At 43.3% G+C, this 27,239-nt stretch overlaps 2 protein-coding genes across 7 annotated transcripts in view; one reads left to right on the top strand and one right to left on the bottom strand.

The window, feature by feature from the left end:
• The window catches only part of REV1 (REV1 DNA directed polymerase), a 90,975-nt gene extending 75,217 nt beyond the window's left edge, over positions 1-15,758 (top strand). For all 6 annotated transcript variants that reach the window (XM_074332372.1, XM_019753822.2, XM_019753821.2 and 3 more), the window contains 11 exons: positions 3,931-4,151; positions 4,412-4,584; positions 10,018-10,120; positions 11,211-11,376; positions 11,573-11,775; positions 12,745-12,978; positions 13,593-13,689; positions 14,234-14,454; positions 14,554-14,710; positions 14,935-15,037; positions 15,350-15,758. In XM_074332372.1, coding sequence (XP_074188473.1) covers positions 3,931-4,151; positions 4,412-4,584; positions 10,018-10,120; positions 11,211-11,376; positions 11,573-11,775; positions 12,745-12,978; positions 13,593-13,689; positions 14,234-14,454; positions 14,554-14,710; positions 14,935-15,037; positions 15,350-15,461 — 1,790 coding nt within the window. In that variant the 3' untranslated portion in view covers positions 15,462-15,758. The remainder of the gene's footprint in view (positions 1-3,930; positions 4,152-4,411; positions 4,585-10,017; positions 10,121-11,210; positions 11,377-11,572; positions 11,776-12,744; positions 12,979-13,592; positions 13,690-14,233; positions 14,455-14,553; positions 14,711-14,934; positions 15,038-15,349) is intronic.
• A 1,201-nt stretch (positions 15,759-16,959) lies between these two features.
• EIF5B (eukaryotic translation initiation factor 5B) overlaps positions 16,960-27,239 on the bottom strand; it is a 62,966-nt gene continuing 52,686 nt past the window's right edge. Inside the window, exons 15-24 of the mRNA XM_019753827.2 lie at positions 25,444-25,575; positions 24,848-25,030; positions 24,548-24,709; positions 22,456-22,587; positions 21,170-21,301; positions 20,996-21,072; positions 20,723-20,887; positions 19,255-19,393; positions 17,673-17,834; positions 16,960-17,386 (exon numbers count right to left, since the gene is read on the bottom strand). Of these exons, the coding sequence (XP_019609386.2) occupies positions 17,279-17,386; positions 17,673-17,834; positions 19,255-19,393; positions 20,723-20,887; positions 20,996-21,072; positions 21,170-21,301; positions 22,456-22,587; positions 24,548-24,709; positions 24,848-25,030; positions 25,444-25,575 (1,392 nt within the window). The 3' untranslated portion in view covers positions 16,960-17,278. The remainder of the gene's footprint in view (positions 17,387-17,672; positions 17,835-19,254; positions 19,394-20,722; positions 20,888-20,995; positions 21,073-21,169; positions 21,302-22,455; positions 22,588-24,547; positions 24,710-24,847; positions 25,031-25,443; positions 25,576-27,239) is intronic.

Here is a 27,239-nt window from a genome sequence, read left to right as displayed (position 1 = left end):
ATTTCTTGAAGGGCAAGTGTGAGGTTACATCACCTAGTTGAGTTCTTAGGCTCAGCCTTGAATTTCCTAAGGGGTATCTGAGTGATGGGGTAGCAAGGTGGGTGTCCTCCAGCAGCCACCTTCTCCTCACGCAGCCTCCTCCTTCAAAACCAGTGGTTTTCATGTGTTTAAACTCTCAACTTTTATGAAATCCCCCAATTCTTAATCAATTGAGAACATTTCAGGTGTGCAAAATGTCAGCTTTGTCATTATCCCTGTCCTGAAAATGGCATTGTAATCCACATCTTTTCCCAAAATGTGTGCTACAGAGCACAAGCTTTTCTTTAAAAAGGGACTTCACGTAAGTGTGGAAGCCCTTTGCGGGACAGGATCCACACGGTAAAAGTTCTGAGGACTCTTAACATAAAGAAACCTATTTATGTTTGTTAAAAACTAGTAATCTCACAAAGGGGTTTGAAGATGAATAGAACGCCTGTTATCTTCTGGAACACACTTTAAGGAAATGTTGCTGTCTAACCAGTAACCAGAGGAAATAGAGTTACCACACCTCGCTCCTTGCCCTCCACAAGCTTTTTCGCTCTCTGTGCCCATAAGTGTTTTCTGAGCACATAGTGTGCCTCACACACAGTACTACAGTTACTGTAGCGACGTAAGGAAAACACACTAGTAAGGTGGTTTTAGGGGACTCCACAGAGTAATGATTATATGTTAGGCCAACAAATAAATTACCCGATGAGAGCTGTTTATCTAATGAAAGACAGAATTGTTCCCAAAAACCATGTTAGTACAATAGCTATTTCTGCGTTTTTTCTGCGTCTTTGCAAGGCTTTCCACCCTGTGCATGTGCCCTTAATTTAAGGCCCTTCTGAACCTTGTTCAGCCTACGCTGGGTTTGTGCACCCGGCCTGTGATTTCCATGCCTTCATTGTATTCTCAGAGAAACACCATGACCTGGGGTGAATGTAAAGATCTACGCTGTCCTGACACGGTAGCCACTAGCCAAGTGAAGCTAGTAAAATTTAAAGTGAAATTAAAGTTAAATGAAACTAAAATCCAGTTCCTCGGTGGCACTGGCCACATGTCAGTGCTCAGTAGCCACATGTGGCCAGCTCCACACTAACCAGGTAAGCACAGGAGTTCTGTTGGACAGCGCTCATGTAGATGGTGAGATGGTGAAAACGTTATTCCTGAAACTTGTCTGTGTCTCTGCTGGGCCGTCACATTCCGGCTGCCAGGGAGGACCTGATTGGCCATTTCTCATCTGAGTAATTGTTCCCCTTCAAGGACACAAACCAAGTCTTTGTCCCAGTGGCTTGACCAGGAGCTTCCACATCTTTGTTTTTCCTCTCCCCTTCTCGGAGACTTGGTTCTGAGCTAGCGTTTTCTTCACTTTTTCCCTTGGAGGTGGCTGCACTCACTGTGACCCTAAGACCCTGCTACTGTCCTTAGATGTGCCCCCTTTCCGTATAAACACTTACATGATGCAGGCAGTCAGGTAAACTAGCCACCCTCTCGGGATCTCGGTGCTGATTCCAAGCTTACCATTCCCACCAGCTCCAGGTGAAAGGGTGAGAGGCTAGATGCCCCCTCGCCTCCTCCCACACTTGATTCTAGGCCCACCCTGTTGCACAGATGAGCTTGCAGTGGCGAGTCTTTCCTTACCCACAGGGACAGTTCAGTGAGGTCAGGTTGGTTGTGGCTAATTTGGTGATGTTTAATATAATAGCATTTCTTTTGTACCTATTAGTAATAGTTCTTTTTTGGTACTCAAGATACTCAAAAACTATAGGTTCCCCCACACCCACGACCCTTCAACCTCTCCCCACACAATTCCAGGATTATTACTACCTCTTGCTGATTTTGCAAGTCAGAACAGATCGGCTCCCAGGTCTCTAAGGAAAGGTCATGATCACATTTCGAGGGTGGGGAGCAAGGCAATGATGGGAGGGAAAAGTAGAGACAGATCCTTCCCTGATGAACATGAATAGCTGTGGAAAGTGTCTGCCTTGTCTGTCTGACTTTGGCTAACCTAACATATGAGTTGTTCTTCACCTTCGGTTTCTCTTCCCCACCTTGAAAAATCCTCGGGTAGCTTTCACTCAGAATTTCACCTTTGTGTGAATAATAAGCCTCTGGAGGATTTTTTTTTTTTTTTGCTATCAAGTCAAACTCTGGTATTCTTACTTGTTCTTTGTTTGGACTTGAACTTTAAAATGGCACAAATGGCCAAGATGTGGAAATAACTGAAATGTCCTTAGATAGATGACTGGATAAAGAAGATGTGGTATATATACACAGTGGAACATTACTCGGCCATGAGAAAAGATGAAATACTGCCATCTAGGACAGCATGGATGGAGCTTGAGATTATCAGACAGAAAAAGTCAAGAACCATATGACTTTGCTCATGTGCGATATAAAACTGAAAGCAACAAATGAACGAGGCAAACAAGCAAAAACTCGTAGACACAGACAACAGTTTAGTGGTTACCAGAGGGTAAGGGAGGATGGTGGCAGAAGAGGGTAAAGGGGGTCAAATATATGGTGATGGAAGGAGAACTGATTCTGGCTGGTGAGCACACAATGCAATACATTGATGATGTATTATAGAAACGTAAACTTGAAACCTATGTAATTTTATTAACCAGTGTCACCCCAATAAACTTAAAAAAATAAAACAAAATGGCACAAATGGGAGGCAGTGCCCTTAACACCTTTAATCTAACTTCCGTTGGTTTAAACTTGTCTCGCCCCCTTCCATGGTCTTTTGAATTAACCTCCTAACCTTGTGCGGTGCATGACTGCTTCAAGAGGTTCTGGCAGAACTTGGACCAAACTGGTTGTTCCTGCTACTGAAGACACTCAGAGGGTAGGCGCCAAGTAACAGTGACGAGCGGAGATGTCAGACTGCAGTCAGCTCTGATAAGATCCTGCTGAAGACTTTTCCTCATTAACAGAAAATACCGATTTTAATAAGAATTTTCATTTCTCTAGGTCACTCTTAAATATCTCTCCTAGATATGTAGACTTTTGTTAAGCTTTTGAGCACAATGAGAACAGCAGCACCCATCAGCATCCTTTGGGTGAGGCTCAAATCTTGCGTCTCAAAAAGTGTGACTGACACAGGGACGGCTGCCTGCTCACCTAGCTATAGGAATGGCAGGGCCTTTTCAGGGAGATAATCGTTAATAAAAGAAATCTTTGTCCGTGGCCACTTTGCTTCGGAACCACCATCCCCAGGTTATTGATTTGCCCACTCTGATGGTAAGTGACATTTTCAGGTTTGGGCCTGTGTCGTAAATCCTTGTTCTGGTTCCTATTTAAAGAACGTGTGGCTGAGGCTATGTGGTAAAGTTTGGCCCTCAGTGAAATCGTAGTAGAACCCTAACCTCCGTGAGTTTCCTCTCCTCTGTAAGTCATACTATAGACTCGTTTAAACAAGTCTGGAACTTTGTTGACTTTGTGAATGATGGGAATCTTGCTGTTAGTACTAGAAAAAATCACATTCTTTTGAGAAGGAACTTATATGTATTTGAGAAATTCTGGTTCACCTATATGTGGAGCCCAGATTGAGAAGAAGATTCTAGAAATAACTTTATTACTATGTTGCCCTGAAAATAAGACCTAACTGGAAAATAAGCCCTAGCGTGATTTTTTAGGATGACATCCCCTGAACCTAAGCCCTAATGCGTCTTTCGGAGCAAACCTTAATACAAGACCTGGTCTTATTTTCGGGGAAACGCGGTAGTATGATTTGCGCTAAAGAATTCTTTAATCTCTGAGATGCTTCAGTTATGTCACTTACGAATTTCAAGGGAGATTATTCTAAATTAGTTGTTTTATGTACAAATGATAGTTATTTCATATTGATAAATTGTTTTTAGTAGTTTATGTGCAGAATAAAACAACTGTATAAATCCCCTTTCCTAGGAGTTGGCCGTTCGATGGAATCCAAATTGGCATCTTTGGGAATTAAAACTTGTGGAGATTTGCAACATATGACCATGGCAAAACTCCAAAAAGAATTTGGTCCCAAAATAGGTCAGATGCTTTATAGGTTCTGCCGTGGCTTGGATGATAGACCCGTTCGAACTGAAAAGGAAAGAAAATCTGTTTCAGCCGAGATCAACTATGGAATAAGGTTTACCCAGGTACTGACTTCTTAACAGGCTTTACCTCATATTGTCCTTTATATTGTCAAATAGTTCTGTCTTGTCAACTACACCGGTCTCTTGATGCCTGAAATTAAGTCTTAAGTCTTGCTGTTCCCAGAGTGTGCAGAATCTGTGTGTTTAACAGTTGCTTCTCAGGATAGTCAGTAATGTACATGTTTAATACTGAAAGTTAAAATACTTGAAGAGTTGTTGGGTATATAGGAAAATAACATGGGAGTTTTTGTTTCTTTCCATAGCCAAAAGAAGCAGAAGCTTTTCTTCTGAACCTTTCAGAAGAAATTCAAAGACGACTTGAAGCTGCTGGCATGAAGGGTAAACGCCTGACTCTCAAAATCATGGTACGAAAGCCAGGGGCCCCTATAGAAACAGCAAAATTTGGAGGTCATGGAATTTGTGATAACATCACCAGGTAAGCTTATCTTCAAAAGGATATTGGATATTAATATTTCAATGTAGGTCATGACAATTAATAGAAACCAAGGAAGAATATGAATAAAGATCTGTAAGCTTTGATGTTGATATTCTGTGGAGCCCAGGCCATTTGAATTATGGTAATGCCTGTCACGTGAGCCTGCAGCAGCAGGTCAGCCTGTCATGTTCCTCCTCTGGGGTCTTCAGGCTGATTTTAGTGCATGGACAGAAAGAGAGAAGCACAACACCTGCAACCATGGACATGGTTGTGAACTTGGGGGAAGGAGCCTGTGGGGAAATTTCAGTATAGTAACTCAATAAATGATTTGAAGGAGACATTGGCTCCGTTTAGGGAGGTCTAATTTTGGTTTGTGAAAAGATTGATCATTGTAGTCTCTGAAAACTGGTAGAAAGCATCTAAAAACCCTGTTTTTTGTTTTGTATTGTGTTTTTTAATGAGAAGGTGACTAGTATAAAACTTCAGTTAAGATTTGTGACCAATATGAAAATACATAGTTTTGCATGCCATTTTATACCACTATGCACAGTGTTTTCTCTCTCAGTGAACCAAAGCTTTGAGAGACTTTTGACCCTGAAAGCCATATAAGGAATTCTAAAATATATTTTAATTAAGGGTTAGCGATAATGCCAACCATATATATTACATTCCCATATTTATCGTGATGTGGCTAAGAGTAATGAAGTGACACTCTGAAACAGAAAACTTCCAACTTTATCATTAATGCTTTTGTTCCCCAGGAAAACAGGGATTCTAAATTATACATTAAACAACATACTTTCTAAAATACATTTTATGCACTTGGGAATCTTGAACTTACCTATTTTAATGAACATTTTGATGTACCTATATTTCAAATGGTAGTTAAATACAGTGTAAATGGTCGTTTCTATACATTGGTTACTAGGACCTTACTCTGGATAGAATTCTTCATAAACATGGTTTCTATGGGAAAATCAGATCCAGTGTATAATACTTTTTCTGGGAATGTAATCTGGAGCTTTATTATCTTTATTATTTTTTTCCCGCAATGCATGGACAGGATCATCCAGAAATGAAGTAATTTTCCTTTGGGAGGAGAACTGGTAGTAGGTAGTTTCCTGTTGCTGTATTTGCAGTTTTAAATGTCTCATAGTCACTTAGCTTTGTGCGCCGTGGAGCCTTCAGCAGGGCCCGGGGGCTCACCCTGTCACGTCTTACTTAGAAACCAGCCTTCGTGTCATCCTCTTTGGAAAATCCAGGTTCTCCAAATATTCAGCTACAACCTTTAACAAGCTGGGATTAATTATACTGTCTTTCCCCTAACTCAGGATAATATTCATTCAGCTCTTATGAGCACATATCTGCTTGCTGTTGTTGGTATTTGTTCCTTTTTTGTCCTAAACGTTAAAAAAAAAAAAAAATGGGTGTGCTGGTCTGGCCTGGTGGCTCAGGTGGTTGGAGCACTGTGCTCCTAACGCCAAGGCCGCCCGTTCGATTCCCACATGGGCCAGTGAGCTGCGCCCTCTACAGCTAAGACTGTGAACAACAGCTCTCCCTGGAGCTGGACTGCCATGAGCAGCCGGAGGTCGGCATGAACTGCCGTGGGCTGCCATGGGCTGCCAGGAGTGGCCGGTGGCCAGCGTGAGCGGCCAGCAGCCGGCGAGAGATGCCAAGAGCTGCTGTGAGTGGCCGACTGACAACCAACTGCCTCAGCTGGGGGAGCACAAGGCTCATAATCCCAGCATGGGCCAGGGAGCTGCGTCCTACACAAATAGACTGAGAAACAACGGCTTGAACCAGAGGGTGGGGGTGAGGAGGCAGAGGAACGGGGGGGAAGGTTTATGAAAACTTGAAACATACAATATACAAGAGTAGGAATAATAGTATAATGACCCCCATGCACCCATCACCTGGTTCCAGTGATAGCTGTTAGCTCGCTACACCCGGCTTCATCCCCTCCCCGTTACTGTGAAGCAAATCTCAGGTGCTGTATCATTTCTTCACAGTATCTCAGTGTTTCTCTCTAACCAGGTAAAGACTCTGTTTAGTACACTCAGTCATAAACTATATTTTGCTGTGTCCTTAAAATACTAACTTTGGATGAGACGTGATGATGCAAAAGGGGTACATGATTAATTGAAACAAATGTCATCAGTGTCACCAAATCGTAGACCAATCATAAGCCTTTAACTTAAACCTGACATCATGCTGGGGTTATATAACTGCATAAATGCTTCAGGTGAGCGATTATGAAATATTATAATATTGATCTTCTATTTCCTCTAACTCGGGTTTACAAACTACTTCCTGTGAGCCAAATCCAGCCTGTGGCCTATTTTTATATGATGGGCGTGAGGGAGAATGCTTTTTACATAAACGGTTGTGAAAAGTGAAGAATGAGGAAAGGGACCACTAGGCACCAGCTGTTTACTGCCAGCCCCTTCACAGAAAAGCGTGTGGGCCCCTGCAGTAGTGTAACTAAAGGAGTCTGCTCCACGTTCTGTCATTCCGTCATCTTGTAACTGGCCTTACTCAGACGCTACATGGCAGTCGTGACGTACAGATCCCGATACATGATAATACTGTAACAGAAGTGACAGATTTTCAGTTGCATGTCAAAGAGCCACTGTACATTGAGGTCTGTGGCTTATCACTTAGGAAAATTTTTGTTTTCCTTGTAGGAAAAGAATTTTTTCCCCCTTAGAGTTCTTTTGTGTATATGTTTCTAATAAGTGCAGTTGAAAAGGTGTCACACACACACACAGAGCTTTTAGTCCCAGTTCTGGGGGCCATTTTCAACTTTCTAATGGTTTCTTCTGGTATTTACATCCCATGTTTCTAGATACATAGTTCAACTGCTATTTCTAGCTTATTTCACTTTTGCAGCTATTTACTGACTTTCTTACTGTAGATGAGGGTTTATTCTCTCCCATTGCTGTTGCTCTTTCCCTATGCGCCTGTTTCCTTTGCCCCAGTGAAGTCGATAGTCTTTGGTTCAGTTACTGTCTAGTGTTGCGTTGTTATGACCATGTGCATACTGTACAGAGCTGATCGAGTCGTCCACTGTGGTCACTTTCCTTTCCTGTTGAATTGGTTTTTCCTGGAGTTACTGAGTGTCTTGTTTTGCTTGTTTGCTTTTTTGTGAACTTGCCGTTTAGCCCCCAACTCCCTTCCAGTACGTTTCACTATATCAGCAATCTACTGGTTTGATCTTTTTTCCAGAGGCCTCTCGTTGCCCGCAGCTCCGCAGCTCCGGTCTAGGGCGGTTTATTTTAAGACCTCCTGCAAAGGGGGAGTCATGCGGGTCCCTTCTCTGTGATTTGTGCTGGATCCCTGTCCTCCTCCTCGTATCTTACTAAGGAAGAATGTAAACTGTTTTCACGCTGTGTGTCTGTCCTCACGCTCACTGGTTTTGCTGGCTTAACGGTTATAAATGTCACTTAGAGTTAGACATCGCTCTTCCTCAGACCATGTGAGGGCTCCGTCGTTTCTCAGGATCACCACTGGACAGGCGGTGCTCTTCTGATTGCGTTTCTTACAGGGTTGGTTCTTTCCCTCGGGAACTTCTAGGATCTTCTCTGTATCTCTGGGCTTCTGGAATGTTATTGTTTGGTCTTTGTCTTTGTGTCAGGTATTTTGTCAGTATTAAATTTTTTGTTTCTAGTAACATTTTAAATTTCTGAGTGTTTTTCTTTTATTCTTTGGATGTTTAAACATTCCTAGCATGTCTTGTTTCACAGATGCAGTCTTCTCTCTTATCTCTTAAATACTTTTCTAGTCCTCTTTGTCAGACTTTCTCCAAGTTCCTTTTTGCCTGTCTTGGCTGCTGTCTTTTATATGGGAGGTTTTCTTCACCGATTTATCTGTCTAATAGTTCTTGGCTGTCTCTTCATATGTGAACTGCTGCGATGTTGTGGAGCCTCTGGACTCTTGGTAGGAGGTGTAGACAATGGGCTCCGCATAGGGAACGGTTGGGAGGGGCATGCTGTTGGCTTCCACAACCAATTGGCCACCTCTCCATCTTTTCTGTTTGGCTCATCAGCTTCCCCAGAATGAAACCTCCGGTCTCTTGCCTCAGGGCTGGGTGCATTCTGGTTACCCAGTAGGAAAGGGGGTCTGGATGGGGAGGGGGGTGCGTCTTGTGACAGGAGGTGCCTCACTCTTGCCTTAGCTGTGCGGGAGGTCCCAGGGCTTGTTGGTCGTGGTAAGTCTTCCACAAAGGAGCGAGGGGATCTGTGAGCAGCCACTTCTGTACATTCTCAGCCCCCGTTCTCTCCCCCTCTTCTCATAGATAACCTGGTACCTCTAATTACAGCGCCTAAAATGGCTCATCTCAAGTTGGTGCCTGGCTGTAGGCTTTTAGCAGGCATTTGGCAGCTTCCTGTTTACTGAGTTGTTTTCAGTATTGTAATTTATGGTTAGTGTTTTTTCCTCTCTTGTCTCTTCCTCTCCCATTTCTATCTTTTAAGAGTTTATACCTTTTAAAAATCATTTCAAGTCAGTTCAGTGGCATTTTAGAAAGAAATGAAGATAAACATGTTTAAGCCACTGTGATCCACTAAAAATTTTGCTTTTAAATTATTCTGTATTTATCTGTGAGAAATAAATTGAAGGTAATTATTAGGTAACAAATCAATATTTTGCAAATGGTTTTCTTAAAGAAACAAGTACTTTTCATAGATGAATACTTAGTGTCGTGAAAAAAACAACATAGTAACTGTGTTGTGGCCCCTAGTAGTGCTGGCGCATCCTTACAGATCTGAGAACTTGATTCCAGCCTCCCGAGGCTTAGACAGGGCACCGCCATAGCCTTCGTCAGAGCTTTCTGCACCTTCATCTATTTATAGACCCTCCGACAGGAAGTGGGATTGTAATGAGCATATTCACACGTTGAACTTAAGCAAGGCTTTACCTCCGACAAAATGAAGAGTGTCAAGAACTAAAATACAGGGGATTCATCTTTCTTTTCTGAATATTAGCCAGACTTCAACATAGATAACCTTGGAACCCAAAACTGGTTGCAATCTAAAACATTGTACTTACCATTCATGCTTTGGTTGCAACATGTTATGTTTAAATTTGTATATGTATTAACTAAAATACATCTTTTTAAAAAATAAGTACCAACTTATTTTCAGTTGATCAGGTCTCCTATTAGTTTTTATCTTAAAGTCCCAATGTTCTATATGCTTTTTCTTCTCCTCTTGCTGTCAATGTAATTAATTTGGTGTTACTGGCTTCCTTGAAGGAAGACTATCTCATTCCTTTTTAAGGATTATATTTAGTTACTTTAATTATTTTAAATTTTTGTAGCTTCTTTTTACAACTTTTCTGTAACTCTTTAAACAGTTCAGTACTACTGAGATACTAGTGAATACATATGGAATGCAGCTTTTGCTCCTTTTAAAAAGTTAATTCTACCACTTACAGGACCGTAACTCTTGACCAGGCAACAGATAGTGTAAAAGTAATTGGAAAGGCAACACTGAGCATGTTTCATACAATGAAACTAAATATATCGGACATGAGAGGGGTGAGTATATAATGTTTTAAAATCCTTTCTGTGATGTTTTTGTCATTTCAGACTTGATCTGAGAACCGTTATGGTGGGGTAGGTGTTTATGTGTAGGTTTCAGCTGCTTTGATATAATGCAAGCAGAATAGAAACTGAAAAACTTAACTTTCTCATCTGACCTGATCTTATTTTTCAGAGAAGAGTCAAATTTGTTCTGAACACTGTTTTCCACCTAGAATAGTAATTTTATATCTTGAGTTTTTACAGCACCTTTCTTTTAATTAACCAAGGACTTACTTTACACACATTATCTTGCATCCTGTTCACGTTCCCCTAGAAGTAGATGGAACTGGGAGAAGTGAATCTGCAAATTCTTGTACCTGCAAGATCCTTTTAAATCAGAAATGTATTCGCATAAATTGATGAAGGGTGATCTAGAAGGGAGATGTCACCACAGGCTTGTGAAGATGCCTTTGGAACAGATGAGTGTGAAGGCATCAGAAACATGAACACCTTAATTTCTTAAAAGATTAACCTTGGTCAGTGCAGGTGTTTTTGTGTACACAAGTAAAGGGTAGTTAACTGGCTTGGTGTGGGTTTTGTGGAAGGATTAAAAAGCTGCTTAAGGCAGCCATGACTAAACCTGTCAGGAGTGTCCTAAGGTTTTATGGTGGTGTCGGGGCGCTTGCTTGCACAGGTGCCCACTCCACCATCAACCCATAGCTTCATGGCATTTTATATGAAGTAAACTTGCAGGTATACACTGTCCCCTATATAAATTTTATGTAATCTTGTTTTAAAAACTTAGCTGGCTAGAAGTTCAGTGGATACACCATCCCATTTTCTTGGATTTTCTGGTTTTGAAGACATTGTGGTTTATTTGGGTAGAAATGGCTACTTGATGATTTAGGGCGATAATTGCTTACTAGCTAGTATAGAAGTCGTTTTTGTAATCATGTAGAGGCTTTTGAATACTTTCATTTAACCTTATATTCTAGAAACAGAATCTAGAAGAGGTAAGAAGGATTAGCTGAGAATCTTGTTCCATTGAGTTCATACCTTGTCTTGCTGTAGTTCTCCTAGAAACACATTCTTTCTTTGATTCCAGGTTGGGATTCACGTGAACCAGTTGGTCCCAGCTAATCCCAACGCATCCACGTGCCCCAGTCGCCCAGCAGGTCAGCCAGGCCAGTCTCCTGCTGGGTCTCATTCTGTCCTTGATCTCTTCCAAGTTCAGAAAGCTAAGAAATCCACAGAAGGGGAGCACAAGGAAGGTCAGTGGTTTTCGTCTCGGTGCCTCTTCATCCTTAGGAAGGCGGATAACGTAAAAGTCGTCTGGCGTGGTTGTGTGACCTTTAAGAAACAAACTGTCCCCTGCGTTAGGAACACTAATGACACTTGTTGATTGAAGGACCCCCATTTTCCCAAATGATCGAAAGAGACTATTTTATGTATTTCCTGTCCTTGCAGTATTTGTGGCCGCCACGGATCTGGAAATATCATCGGCCTCCAGAACGTGCGCGTTCTTACCATCTATTCCCACACATGTGACGCCAAGTACTAATCCTGCCACTAGCAAAGCCGAGTCCTCGGGAAAGTGGAATGGTCTGCATTCTCCTGTCAGCTTCAAATCAAGACTTAACCTGAGCATAGAGGTCCCGTCACCTTCCCAGGTATATTTCTATAGTTCTAGATACAGTTTAAGTGCTCGAGTAGCTTTACAGTACTTTTAATTTCTTTATCAGTAAAGTCAAGGAAGGAAAAGAGGGTGACTTGTTAGGATGGCTCATGGTGTTGCTGAATTCCAAAAGGGAAATAATCAGTTTAGATGAAAGATGGTGCTTTTGTAAATTTGCAACTCCTGCAAGTTTTAAAACATTGGTGAGCACTAGTTCTGTGAAATGTCACAGCCACATCACCCCTTCGTGACAACATGCAGCTTTGTGATTCGCGGAGGCCGTAGGTCAGAGGCTTTTCTCGCAGCACACGCCAGCCGTGCCCTCAGAGCGCAATGTTCCTGATGGACACACTCCCTTGGCAGCTGTGGGCGCTGAGGGGGGCACTGCTGGGATGCTCACTCCTGGCATCCTGAGCACTGGAAGCCGCACTGAGCAGGAGGCTGAGACTAGGGAAGCTGGGAGTTACCCCGAAATGGTTGCTCCCAGCGGACCCAGCCTAGGGCCCGGCCTGTGTGTTTCCTGAGCGACCTGCATGCACGGGCAGCGGGAAGACCTGGCCAAAGGAGCAGAGGATTCTGGTATGGAGGACAGAGAAGTTAGCTTCTGGAATACCTTTCTCTAGCTGGTTGCCATGAGACTAGAATTATTTGGATTTGGGGGCAGTTTCCTGTCTGAAAGGTAAACTCCTGACCCAGAAAGGTGACGTATGCCTTCAGCATGGGCCCGCCGTGGGTGGGGTCTGACGAAGGCTCTGTCTGCTCCTCCTGTGGGCTTCAGCGTGTCTGGACTTCACCTGGTCCTGTGCACTGGTCATCTCCCCAGGCCACACATCATACTTGGGTTTAGTGGCCAAAGGCGGAGATATTGCAAAGACATGCTTTCTAGCCTGGTTATCTGCACCTGGAAGTGATACAGTAACTCTGAGCACGGCCTAACTGCAGACCATACGTATGTATGTTACAGCTCGATCAGTCCGTTCTAGAAGCACTTCCCCCTGATCTCCGGGAACAAGTAGAGCAAGTCTGTGCCATGCAGCAGGCAGAACCACGTGGCGACAGAAAGAAAGAACCAGTAAATGGCTGTAGTACAGGAATTTTGCCTCAACCAGTTGGGACAGTTTTGTTACAAATACCAGAACCTCAAGAATCTAACAGTGACACAGGAATTAATGTAATAACCCTTCCAGCATTTTCACAGGTGAGTTCAATTTCGGGGCCTCCTGCCATAGTTTAAATATTCTCACCCGTCCCACTCCAGCTCTGGCATGTCCCCTTTCCTTTGCACCCCAAACTCTAAGGAGTCCACACCAGGCCCCTTGGGGATTGGGGGAGGAACTGGCTCATCTCACCTACAGGAGTCACAGCAGCCTCTCCTGAAGCAACCGCGTGTGGCTGCCAAGGGCAGACGAGGGAGGCTGTGGCGTGCAATGCTCATGCCTTCCCCCCAGAAGACACATCCTGCTCCTCAGGCCAGAGACCACTGGGCTGTACTCACACAGAGCAGGGTGCAGGCGTGTCACCCACACTGGGGACAAGAGCAATCCAAGTCGGATGTTTCAGAAACATCATACATGGGCCTGCTTTCTTGTCCCTGGTCGGTCTGTGGTTTTGGTTTTGTGTTTTTAATTTCATATTCAAAATTTTACTTATTCTCATCTTACAACCTTGTGAGGATTTAATGAGCCTTGATATTGAGGGCCTGTTAAGAATTCATACAGGTCGGAGAAGTGGGATTTAAAAACAATCTATTCTGTGAACCGCCAGCTGCCACCAGAACCAACTCAGGTTTGACGGAACCTTGTTCCCCACCAGGTGGACCCTGACGTGTTCGCTGCTCTTCCCGCTGATCTTCAGAGGGAGCTGAAAGCAGCGTGTGAGCAAAGACACAGGCAGGCTGAGCGCGCGGCCGGTAAGCCCCGGAGCGACGCGTAACAGATGGAGTGAGCGTTGTGATCACTGTGGTGGCGAGGGCCCAAGTCTGCCTGTCACTCATGTTAAGAGCCCTTTCTATTGGGGGAAGAGCTCCTTAAGTACACAGCGTGGGTACGAAGTCCAGTCCCCGTTAGATTTGCATCTTTAACTTCCCGACTTAAAAACAACCTGAACAAGATATTACCAGACATCTTCTGGAATACTTGTCAAGCCCACTGTCCTTTGAGGCTGATCCGCCAAAGGATGTAGTTTGAAAACAAAATCTGAAGGTTTTTGGATCACACACATTCACTGTAAAAACAATGCCTGCTGAGCTGCTGGGTTTCATTTCATCGTTCTGAGCACCCCGTTGCAGAGCAGCAGTGTTCCCAAGGGCAGGTGAGGGCGTGACAGGACACTAGGAGACAGAGAGCCTGCCCGAGGCCTTGCTGGGTGTGCACATGCGAGGAGGGCTGCACCTGGGAGGAGAGAACCCATGCGCTGTCCAGAAGCTTTGGGTCAGCGTTATGCTTTTCTTTTAGTGCCAAAGAATCCATTACTTCAGCTAAAACCAGCAGCAGTGAAAGAAAAGAAACGAAACAAGAAGAAAAATCCCATGAGTTCCCCCCAAAAGATTCAGAGTCCTCTGAAAAACAAGCTGCCGAGTAGTCCTGCTAAAATTGTGCCAGGGGCCTGCGGGGATCCCCAGAAGCTGATCGATGGCTTTCTGAAACACGAAGGTCCTATTCCTGAGAAACCTCTGGTAATACTTTTGTTACGCTCTCTACACTGACCTTTTACCGCGTCTTACTGTACTTGATGTTGCGTGAGCGTAACACTTTCTCCCGTGCTTGCTCCACAGGGAGAACGCTCCGCTTCCCCGTCCGGCGTGCCAGGCCTTGGTGATCTGCAGCCTGTGCCGTCTGGCTGCACTAGACCCCCGGCCCCCAACCTGGCTGGAGCGGTGGAGTTCAGTGACGTGAAGACGTTGCTCAGAGAGTGGATCACCACCATTTCAGGTTGGCCTGGACGACGGGCGGGAGTTGCAAAGTGACGTGTGTAATGGTGCTGGGGTTCCAGGACAGGGACAGCTGTGCTGCACAGGGAGCGCAGTCCTAAACCTGATAAGCTTGGAGCAGCCAGCTGCCTTTTCAGGTTTGGGCCTTCACGGAGCCCATGGGTGGGACATGGTCTCCGTCACCCTGCAGCTTGCTGCTGCTCACTAGACTTCTCCCCTCTCTAGAGCCAATGGAAGAAGACATTCTGCAAGTTGTGAAGTACTGTACTGACCTCATAGAGGAGAAAGACCTGGAAAAACTGGACCTAGTCATAAAATATATGAAAAGGTAATTAGTACTTTTATTAGAAGGAAGAAGTGGCCTGTCACAAGGGCTAATCGAGGGAGGTGAGGTGCTGAGGTTTGTACTTTCTGGCATCAGTTACATTAACTGCTCTTTAGGTTTAATGAAAAAGGAGGAAGAAAGACTGTAATATTGACCGGTTAGTAAATAAGGTCAAAATGAGGTCATTCCCCTCGAGGTTTAGGTAGTTTAAGACCCTAGAAAGTAAAACAGTAAAAGCCTTACACTCTAAGCTCTGTTCACCTGATGCTTGAGGGAATCCAGTCCTTCCTGACGCTCTTCTTTCCCCACCTTCAGGTTGATGCAGCAGTCAGTGGAATCGGTCTGGAATATGGCGTTTGACTTTATTCTTGACAATGTTCAGGTGGTTTTACAACAAACTTATGGGAGCACATTAAAAGTCACCTGAATATTACCAGAGCGCCTGTGCTCGCCGCTGGCTGTGCCATAAGTGCTTGTGCGGTATTTGCAAAGTGCATGATAGTAATGCTCCAAGTTTTTATAATTTTAAATTTCTTTTTGAGCAAGTGTTTTGTACATTTCTTTTCAATAAGTGCCAAATTTGTCAGTATTGCATGTAAATAATTGTGTTAATTCTTTTACTGTAGTATAGATTCTATTTACAAAATGTTTGTTTATAAAGTTTTATGGATTTTTACAGTGAAGTGTTTACAGTTGTTTAATAAAGAACTGTATGTATATTTTGTACAGGTTCCTTTTTGTGAATCCTTTAGGAAACAAATCCTGAACTGTTTATTATACTTACAGGCCGAAAACCTCCAAGCCAGACTGTTAGACTCCATGCTAAGCTTTGTAATTATTCCTGAGAGGTCCCAGGCTGGGGTTTCACATCTTCCAAGTGAGGGTAAAGCTTCTAAACAATCTTATCCATGAACACAGGAGCATGTTAAGAAAATCTTTACTTCTTCCCAGTGGAGGAATTGACATATGTTGAATTACAACACTACACACAATTAAAGGTTGTTTTTCCTGGGAAAATTATATCCCACAGATAGTGGAGAGGTGTTACGTTTGCCTCTATTGGCCCTTGAGAAACTGCAATGATAATGAAGAATGGGAGATTTTCAAATGTGAATCAAGTGTTTTTATGCTACGTTATGCCATCACATTCCAAAAACAGTTTATAATTCTATGCCAGTTGAATACTTGGGGATATTTTCTTCAAACAGCCCACTCTGACTTCATTCAACACTGCTAAATAGGTAGTCAGATATTAGAGATGTAATAAGGATTAATCTAGTGCTAATAGATTTCTTACATTTGGGAAAGGACTACATCCTCATGGGGACCCACTTTCCACTTTTCTGCAGGAAAACCAAACTAGCTCTAATTAGATCAGGAATAGGCTTAAATCATTATGATCTAAAAACTTAGAAGCACTAAGCCCAAATAGTTCATTCCCTGCTGAAGTGTCTCATCAGAAAATGTAATATGCACAATAGAATTTTCTAGGACAAAATAGACCAAGATTGGTGTATAAAAATTCCTCGTGTTAACATGTGCTACTGCACACAGTGGGATCGTTAATAAAGTACTTCTCTTCCTTAGAAGGAGCTGGTGACTGTGGGGGAGAAGCTGTGCTAACATGGAGCCTAACAGCTCACCGGTGACGATCTTTTTCTTTATTGGTGGTTCAGAGTTGTGCTCATTACAGTGGACTCCCATTGACTAGACAAGCAGTAAAGAGCAGCCAGCTATGCTTTACACCATGGTTTCACACAAGGCAGATAAAGAAAATACCAGAATGCCTAATTTTCTATTTTAAAAAACTCCTAAGGGCATGTGGCAGAAGAATGCTGGGGGGGAAATCACTAGGAGGATATGCATAAATAAAGAAGTATTTCTTACATCAAAAAAGCCCCAATAATCACAAAACCTGTAGAAGCTTGGTTAGTCAAATACTGCAGTACTGATTTAATCAGTATAAAATTGGAAGAGCTTTACGTCTGTAGTAAAAATCCAAATTTGGGGAAGGGCAAACTTTAAAACAGCAGCCAGTAGAGGGTTGGGCGCACACAGGCAGTTGGAGCTGTGGGGACATGTAATCGACCACTGTCAAACCAGTGTAAGTGTCTTGGTTTCTCATGGAAAACGTTTATACATCTGTTTTTCTCCTTCCTACTTAAGTGCATCAGTGTCCACATATGTCCACTCTCTTTTGTCTTTTTCTTGCATTTTCTCCGATTTCTGCCCCATGTGGAAAAATTAGATGATTTCAAATACTTTCTTTAGCTCCACAATAAGCTGCCAGTCGCTCTTCTGCATCTCGTCTCGGAACCAGTCCTTCAGGACGTCGATGGACTGCCGGCTGATCTGCAAGGTCCGCAACAAACAGCACACAGGACAGAATGTAACCAACAAGTGCCCGAGAAGAGCAGGTGGCCCCATCGTGTCACCTGGTGTTGCTCATTACACAGGGAGCCCAGGTGTGCTGCCGGCCTTGCCCACCTCTGCTGGGTGAGTCCAGGAGGAGGTCTAAGGCACTTTCCTCAGAGAAAAAGCACAGGACTCCCAGCCCTCAGAGCTGCACCAGAGATGGTGACCAGAGCAGAGCTGACTCCCCCACCCCCTTCAAACAGCCACTTGGGCGGAGACTTACCTTACTGACGAGAATGTCTGTAGCTTCAAAATGTCTCCCGTACATTTTGGGAGATTCACCAGGGATGGGCTCTATTTTGACACAGACTTCTTGTCCTTTTTTTGCAACATCCACTTGTTTATGGTTTATTTCAATACTTGTTACTATTCCAATGTCAACAAACTGTAAAATAAGGACAGAAACTACACTGTGAGCACAGAAGTCCTGCCAGTCACAGGCACCCTAGCTGGAGAGCTGAGATCAAAGCTGTTTTTGAGCAGAGGGCAAGTTCAAAGCTTTGGCTCTGTGACCCTCCATAATCACTCAGGGTCTCCACAGGGGAAAAGGGGATCATTGATGTGCTTTGGGAAACAGAAAGTGCCCTGTCAATCCAACATGACAGGTGCCGTAGCAAAAGGAAACAGCAGGCCAAGCAGAAATGAGCTTCGAAGTGGGGGCAGGGAGCAGGGACAGTCAGAGGCAGCTGGGGACACGTGAGCCCTGGAGGTTGTGGTTAGAACTCTGCATTTCCTTCTGAGAGTAATGGCCAACCTATTCTATTACAGTTCTGGGCGGGCGGGGACTGCCTCTGCTGCCTGCCTTGGGACACCCAGGAGGGGAAGAGAGAACAGGGAGCTCGGTTTGGCCAAAGCCCCACAGGAGGTCATGGCTGCAATGAGCATCCTAGCTCAGCCCACTGAAATGGCACCAGGGTGATGGGTCCCAAGTGCATTTACCCTTCACCACCGAAGGAACTGGGTCGGGGGTATCTTACTGCCCCAGAAAGGAAGAAAACGCCAAAGCATGTGGCAAGGGTACAGGAGCCAGCTTGAATGGTTCCCAATCTGGCATATTGTACTGAACTGTAACATAACCAGATTTTTTAAAACTGGGTGTATAGATACTTAAAGGAAGGTCACAGGGACAAACGTCCTTTACAGAAGGACGACCACTTACGTAATAATTGATTTGTACAAGGATTGTCAATGTTAATGAAGCTTCTGGGACAAAGGCTGAGAAACCGGCGACTCGGACACAAAGTACCCCATGGATCACTTAGTGATCACAAAGGGGGAAAGTTGTCTCTAACAGATGCTGACAGCATGCACCTTCCTAAGGCGTCAGTGTCAGCGACAGTGACAGTGAAATGCACGAAGTACAGGGGACACTGTGCAGGGTCCTTGCTAATTAACCTTGTGTCTAATCGTGGGGAAATGGTCAGACAAATCCAAGCTGGGAGATAATCTGACACAATGTCTGGACTCGTCAAAAAGGACCAGGCCTGTTCCTGACTGAGATTGAAGCGTCACAGCCAAAGGCAGTGCACCTGAAAGGGGTCCTGACCAGGTCAGCAGGGGGCGTTATTAAAGCCATTTGGGGGACAGCTGGTGAAATGTGAATGAGGCCTGTAAATTGCAATTTTCATTAACTGAAGCACTGGTATCAAGTGCTAAGAATCAACGCTGATATTTAGCAAGCCAGAGGAATAAGTTACAAAAGGTAACAAGCTCTGCTTGGTTTAAGTTTTTGTCCGTCACCATTCTGACTCCCATTTACTGCTTTAAGAGATGGCACATTTTTCTCAAGTACAACTGGCACTTACATTTTTGCTAGGGACGCACATGGGGGTCCCTTGCTTCACCTGGCCCGCTTCCACCGTCACGCCCATCACTATCGGGTCTCGGGAATTGAAAATATACTGAGGGAGGATTTTCATCTTGCAGGGAAATACCGCTATATGCCTACAAGGGAGGAAAAAGAATTTTTAAACTTTCAAGATGACATAACGACACACAAACCCAGGTGAACATGAGGTAGAGCACCTTTCCTCGACCCCAGGAACCACGGGAAGGCTGCACCTCCATGGCCACCTTCTGTGGCTCACACTCTGTCCCCTGGGTGCTTCCCAAGTCTCCCAGAGCCGCCTCACAGGAGCACTTGGTACCCAGACTAATAGGCTGAGCCCTGCCCCAAGGATGGAGCTTAGCACCTCAGCGGGGGGACCTCCTGTCGGGTGTGGCACATGTCTGGTCTATACTGGGGACCACACGGGCACCAAAACACATCCTCGTCCCCACCATGTTCCCAAATCAGCTGATCCAAAATGCCACTGTTTCCTGCTTATCAAGCCTATGCTAAAAGTGCCTCCAATTTCTAGCAGTGCCTCATCAAACTGAAGTCGCCCTGTAGGTGTCCCGATCAAAATCCTAATGTTCACCGGTCACCATCAAAATGCCCCTGACTGAGCCACCCCTCCCTGTGGCCACTCTGTCCTTAGCCATCAGCGCATCTGACCTCCTGACGGTCTCATCCATCGCTGACTCTAAAATGGCTACAGGGACCTAACCTGCTCTGGGTCCTGCCAACTGACCTCACCTCCCCATGGGTCCCTAAGGACAGCCTTCCAGCGCCGTCCTGCCTAGACACCCCGGTGTCTGGGCAGCTCACTTCATTCCCTTCAGATCTCTCCTCAGAGGCGAGCTGCCTCCCAATGGCACGACCAGTCACAGCTCTCCTCTCCTTTTCTAGCCCTTCCCTGCTTTATTTCGCTTTTCAGCAATCATCCCACTTCTCATTGCTCACTTTCTCTTCCCTGCACTCCAAGAGGAGGGGACCTGGCCAGGGTCACTGCTGAGTCGTCCAGTGCCTGCACAGCGCCACTGGCACTGGGCACTCGGTGAAGTTTGCTGGACAGATGAGCTTTACTCCCACGGATGCCTCGCCTCATTTCCCGATTTTCCACACTAATTTTGTTACTTCCATTGCATGCAATCCCAAGTAAGGAACTAAAGCAAGACAAAGGCACCAAATGTAGCAACTACTCGCCATGAGTGAGACCTAGGTCTGCCAAATTAAAAATGGAAAACCAACCAGAAAGGCTCCAGGAAGGACTGTCCCAGCACTGTAGGACCGTGGCAGGTGGGCAGGACTTGGGGTACGTCAGACCATTTCAGAATCCAGCCTTGGGCAGAGGAGCCAATGCCACACTTGCCACACCTTTCTGGTATTTGGTAATTCAATAATCAACTTCATTACCCAAAACCCAAAGTAAGTTAAAATCACCAACTTACTTAAATTCTTCTTGTTTCTGTTTCTTGTAGTCTTGTCTGTACTTCGTAAAGGCATCGAATAAATGATAAATAATTTCTGCACTAAAAATTCTAACTCCTAAACTATCAGCCATTTCTTGTGCATCCCGTTCGATTCTCACATCGAAGGCCAAAATCACTGCATACCTGAAAGGTGAGAACACATCACAGAGCAGCGGTGAGAAGGGGCGTGTCAGGGAGAGTGCGAGGACAGCAGGCGGGCAACAAGCCTGCAGCAGGAGAGAAAGCACTTACTGGGGATCGTGCTCCAGCATCACTGAAGCCTTCATGACATCTTTTTTATGGACTGGACCGATGTTGATCCCTGCGTACTGCAGAGAGGGAGTTTGACTGTTAGCTCCTGTGACAGTGACAGAAGTGACACCACAAACCACACAACCCCTGACGCGGCTGGGCGTGGCTACTTACGGGCACTTCTGACGTTCTCAGAAATTCAAGTAGAGCTTCCAGAGACCCCAGTGTGGATGCCTGGACGTACACTCCTTTTTCTTCTAGTTTGATAGCATTTAGTGTCTGCTTTAACTCATGGATCAATTCATCCTTGAAAAGAAATCGGATTTGACAAGGTTGTAAGTACATCTCTGTCATCAGCAGCCTAGAATGAAGCTGTGTTTCTCTTTTTCATGAAGTACTTATCTGAAAACACGAAACCACAGCTTACAAAGAGCGAGGCACAGCAGCACCTGAGCTGGGAAGGAGGGGCTTGGGGCTGTATCCAAGCTGTATCCCCTTCTGTGTCTGTCTGAGGTTTACTAACATTGAAATATACAGAAGGTGCCAAAAAAAACATATACACATTTTAAGAAAGGAAAAAACTATTAAAATTATAATATTCAATATATACCAATAAAAGATGAATACAAATCACGTGTATACATTTTTTTGGCACCCCTGGTATTTTCACCTCTGTTCCACGTGGCAAATAAGGTAGATAGGTGAGCGGAATGAAGTAATAAATACGAATCTTTTAAAAGTTAAAAGCAGGATACAAATGAAATGTGTTAAGATACCCAAACGCCCTGCTTGATGGTCTTAACTACAGAATACCCTGAGCTTGCAGCCCTTTCCTCTGCCATCGCTCCTCTGGAGATGAAGAGATTCTAAGTAAAATCACCACGCTGGTGCCAGTAAGATGCAGAAGTCCATGCCATCCTTGCCACTGGCCAAAAAGGGAATCCAGCCCTGCCCTCAGTGGCCCCAAGGTGGCCGACTCCCTGAGGGTTGCGACCTGATGCTGCTAAAGAACCACGGTGGTCCCAGGACCTAGACGAGCCCTGGGCTGGGAACAGCGCTGTCTTCTCTTAGGCACGTGAACAAATAACCTGGCCCCACATGCTTTCATGAAGCGGTGCTGGACTCGGGCTTTCGGATGACTCCTAATAAGGTTTTCTTTAATTCTGTGCACATATTCAGGTTATCTAAAACATAAACAACTTCTAGCTTTTGTTTCATTTTTTTAATTTAAATAAAAGGTATATTTTAGAATTCTAGTGTACATGTCATTTATATATTATTTATACCAATTCATGTAATTGCACAAACTGAAGTAATTTAAAACAGCAACTGTCTGCTAAGAGGCCACCAGATAAGGCTTCACAAGACAAAGGTACCCCTTTTATCCACCACTCCTAGCGTGTGCCCTCCTGACACCTGACACAATTCAAATAGCTTCAGAGGAGAAAAAAATAACTTACTTTGAGCACAGGAATTTCATCTTCTTTATAAGCCACCAGGAGGGGCAAACCAGCCAACGTTTTCTCCAGGTCTTTTCCAAGAATCTTTACGCCCTGAGCTGCTTCTACTTCTTTATGCTTTTCGTACTGGTTCTGTAGAGATCAAAGCATGTGTTACCACTTTTATTTGAAAGGCAGTTAGCAGTCAGAGATGATGAAAGAGACAGTATATTCATGACATTGGGGTACAGAAAGATTTCTTAAACTAGACACAAAGGCCAAAATAAAAGATTGATAAATTCGGCATTAAAATTATTTCTTTCTGAGGATACCACAGAAAAGTAAAAAGACAAGTCACAGAGTAAGAGAAAATGCTGCAACACTTACCAACCAATAACTGACTGGTATCCTGACTATATAAACCAACTCATAAATCTGTACTAAAGACAGACAATGCCAGAGCACAATAGGCATTTCACAAAGGAGGAAATTTAAATAACTAATAAACATAAAATAATGACCAGCCATACTTCAATCAGGCAAGTGCCAACCCGAACAGCAACAATCTATACACCCTCAACAATGGGAAAAATTTGAAAGTCTGACAGCAACAAAGAGCCGATGAAGAGATGAAATAACGGGAAATTCTAAAAATTGGAATAGAAGTGTAACATTCCACTCACTGGACAACAGTGAGGTCTTTTCTAGTAAAACTGGAGCTAAGCACTGGTAGTAACTCGCGCCATTCACTCCTCGGCACACACCTGGAGAAACCTGCGCAACCACCAGGAGACCATTCAAGAACGCCCACAGCAACAGCACCAGTAATGAAAACGTTCACCTGGTGCACCTACACGTTCCGGTATCAGGAGAACAAATTAACCATGACACCGCAACACAAATGAACCATAGCTATATGTAACATGGGTAAATCTTAGAACTATTTGTTGTCGGTGGTAAAAAAAAAGATGAAATTTGTGACAACATGGATGGATCCTGAGAGTATAGCAAAATAAGTCAGACAGAAAAAGCAGAGAACCATATGATTTCACTGATATGTGGTATATAAACCAAAATGACGAAAGAACAAGACAAACAAATGAGAAACAAAAACTCAGACACAGACAATAGTTTACTGGTTACCAGAGGGTAAGGGGAGAGAGGTGGTAGATGAGGGTAAGGGGGATCAAATATATGGTGATGGAAAGAGAACTGATTCTGGGTGGTGAACACACAATGGGATTTATAGATGATGTAATACAGAATTGTACACCTGAAATCTATGTAACTTTACTAACTATTGTCTCCCCAATAAGCTTTAATTTAAAAAAAAAAATTATTTTTTGACTGAAAGAAGCAGATACAAAGGAACAAAGAGAATGACGCTATCCATATAAAGTCCACATATATGTTTCGGGGTGCACTCTCAGGTATTAAAACTATACATTTTTAAAAAAGGGGAGCCAGATGGCTCAGTTGAGTGCACGAGCTCTGGGTTGCTGGTTCGATCCCTGCATGGGATGGTAGGCTGCACCCCCTGCAACTAAGATTGAATGAAAACAGTAAATGGACTTGGAGCTGAGCTGCGCCATCTACAACTAGATTAAAGGATAACGACTTGGAGCTGATGGGCCCTGGAGAAACACAGTGTACCCCAATATTCCCCAACAAAAAAATTAAAAAAAAAAAGCAAGGGTATTAGTTACTATCATAAAAATGGAAGCAGGTTAACTTAGAGGGAGGAGCTACGACCAGGAAGAGGCGCACAGAAGGCTGTGGGGAGGTCGGCAATGTTCTGGTTCTTGACCTGGGCATCTGTTTCCTAACAATTTAACTTCTATGTTATGTGTACTTTTCTATATGAATGTTTTATTTCACAATAAAAAATGTCACTGAAAAATTAGCAGTGTAAAACCACAATGTGCTTGAATTTTTATGAAATCACACATCGCCATGCTCAGATGGTCCCTCCTGTATGAAGACTGGAAATAAACGAGGAGTGAGCGGTGTGTGTGTAGTAAGCCAAACAGCTCTCCAAGTGAGGAAGCGCCCTCAGCAGAACCCCCAAACATGGTACAAGTCCCCACATGTCACCGCCTCCCACCTGGCTTACCTTCACTCGTAATTCCTTCATAGGAGGAGGTAACAGGAGGCCTCGGATCTGAGTTACAATGGGCCCTTCTACTCCAGGAACAATAATTGTATCTCCTTCCTTCAAACGTCCATTGATCAGTATTACATCTATAGTCGTGCCCATTCCTGGGAGAGCCTTGACCTAAAAGACATTATTGCAAAGGGGGTGAAATACACGCTACAGTGTACCATGTTGATTAAATCTAAAAGCAGTAAACATCCCCACCCAAGAATTCTCTGTTAAAAATAAAAAGGCAATAAACTAAGGAGCCGGCATTACCTCCATCACCTGTGCTCTCAGCTGTTCACAGTGTGCAAGTCTCTTGCTCAACATGGTCTGGGTCAACTCGACAAGAAGGCAGATCAGACTTCCCATGCCATCACCGGTATGTGCAGAGGTAGGTACCAAGGACACAAAAGTGCGGGGGTCTTTATTTTCATAAAACAAAGCCGCGTTCAATCCCTAAAGACATAAAAAGCAAAATCACCTCAAAGGCCAAGCTGTGGAAGGAGGCATCCATCCAGGACAGGAACAACGAACCAGATCTAGGTGAGCAAATGGCTAACCACTCTGACACTCCTCAAAAACACTCAAGAAAAGGTCGGACATACCCTGGAGGCACTAATTATGTTACAGAAAAATAGTCCCTTTCCAAGTCAACTTGGTTTTTAAAATTTAAACACTCAGACTGCAAAGGCAGAGCTCTGATATATCAGCTTTCTGATTTACAAAGGAAAATGAATGAGGGAAAAGAATGAAAAACACTAACTGCCACTAACTGGAGAAAAGACCCAATATTAATGAAAATGTTGACTTTATTACAAAGACCTTGTAAATGAAAGAACAAATGTCTCTGTGATACAGGCTCTTCCTACCTGCTGTGCAAATTCCACTATGATCGCCTTTGCTCTCTCCTCAAACTCATCCTTCGTGTTCTTCTTCTGCTTCTTTAAAGTGGCAGCCACATCAGAGTCGGGGCTCTTTTTCCAATCATACAACCTATCAATCTGGGAAAGGGTTTTCATCAGAAGCGTCTCTAAAACATTCAGAACACTCAGAAATTTAATTCAGGCTACAGACTCCAGAAAATTCCTACTGTACATTATATATTCATTTATATTCATGTACATTATATATTCATTTGCAAAAGATGAGATCCTGGAGTGATCCTAGGACCACTAACTTGCTTGATTCCAAATGGTTTGGGATAAACAGTATATAGGAACAAGGATTAATTACAGCAAGTACCATCACCAGGAAAATTATATACTGAAAAATGGAAAATATTCCCTATCGCAGAAAATAGCCCATTTTAATTGTTTTATTGCTCAAATCAGGTTAATCAAATAACCTATTTTCCCTCACTTTTCAAAAAAGTGATAAATGCATATAGAGGAAAATTATTTAATAGTTTTTAAAAATCATAACCTGTTGGCCTAGTCTAGGGTGATAATATAAAGAAACACACCAATCTGAATGCTACTAAGAAGAAAAATTGGTAAGTCGGAATAGACTCAGAAATGACAAAGATGATATAATCAACATATAAGGTCCTTAAAATACTTAGAAATATACACAATGACTTTTAAGAAAAAACATAAAACTTGTAGAACTAAAATATATAAACTGAAAATGGAAAATTCACTGCATGAGCTTAACAGCAAATTACATATTGTAAAAGAAAACATTAGTGACCTTGGAGATATAACAATAAAAATGATCCTAACTGAAGCATATGGAGAAAAAAGAATGAAGGGGAAAACACCTTCTGTCACTTATGGGACAATATTAAGTAACTCAGGTTCTAAAAAAATACTAGAATTCTATCAAACACTTAAAGTGAGAAAAGGGAACAAAAGAATATCTGAATAATGACAGAATTTTTCCCCCCTTCTTCCACCTTCCCCCCCACACAGTTCAAGCCGTTGTTTCTCAGTCTAGTTGTGTAGGACACAGCTCCCTGGCCCATTCTGGTATTATGAGCCTTACGCTCCCCACCCCCACCTCCATCCCCCACCCCCCGGATGAGGCAGAATGACTGAGAATTTTTTAGATCGATTATAAATTCATAAATCTGAGAAAAACAAAATAGGATTAAACAAACTATTATATAATCTCATGGACAAAACCATTAAAAAGGTCTTAAAAGCAGCCAGAAAAAGATACATACAGCAGACCAAAGAATGACTAGAGATAAAAGCAAGAAAGCCATGATAATGACGGAAAAAAAACATATTGTAACCCTACAATTCTGTATTAAATGAAAATATCTAGAAATATTTTGATCTAAATAACAAAAACACAACATCTCTAAGCGGCACTTTTAACAGTGCTAGGCATACCTTTAAATGCTTATGTTAGAAAAAAAAATCTGAAATCAACAATCTAAGCTTTCACCTTAAACTGGAAAAAGAAGAGGAAATGAAAACAAAGTAAAAAGAAGGAAATGATATAATCAACACTGGAAATCAATGACAATAATAGACAGACAACAGAGAGTATCAAAACTAAAAGCTGGATCTTCGAAAGACACAAATTTCTCTAATAACAAAAAAAATTTTAAAAACCTAAATAACCTACATCTACTTACGATAAGCTGATGTGACTTTAATGGTGAATTCTATCAAACACTTAAAGGAGAAATAATATTTCTATTCAACTTTTTCAGAAA

The sequence above is a fragment of the Rhinolophus sinicus genome, linkage group LG05, assembly GCF_036562045.2.
Source record: "Rhinolophus sinicus isolate RSC01 linkage group LG05, ASM3656204v1, whole genome shotgun sequence".
Classification (NCBI taxonomy): domain Eukaryota; kingdom Metazoa; phylum Chordata; class Mammalia; order Chiroptera; family Rhinolophidae; genus Rhinolophus; species Rhinolophus sinicus.
This window is presented reverse-complemented; position numbering and strand designations above follow the sequence as displayed.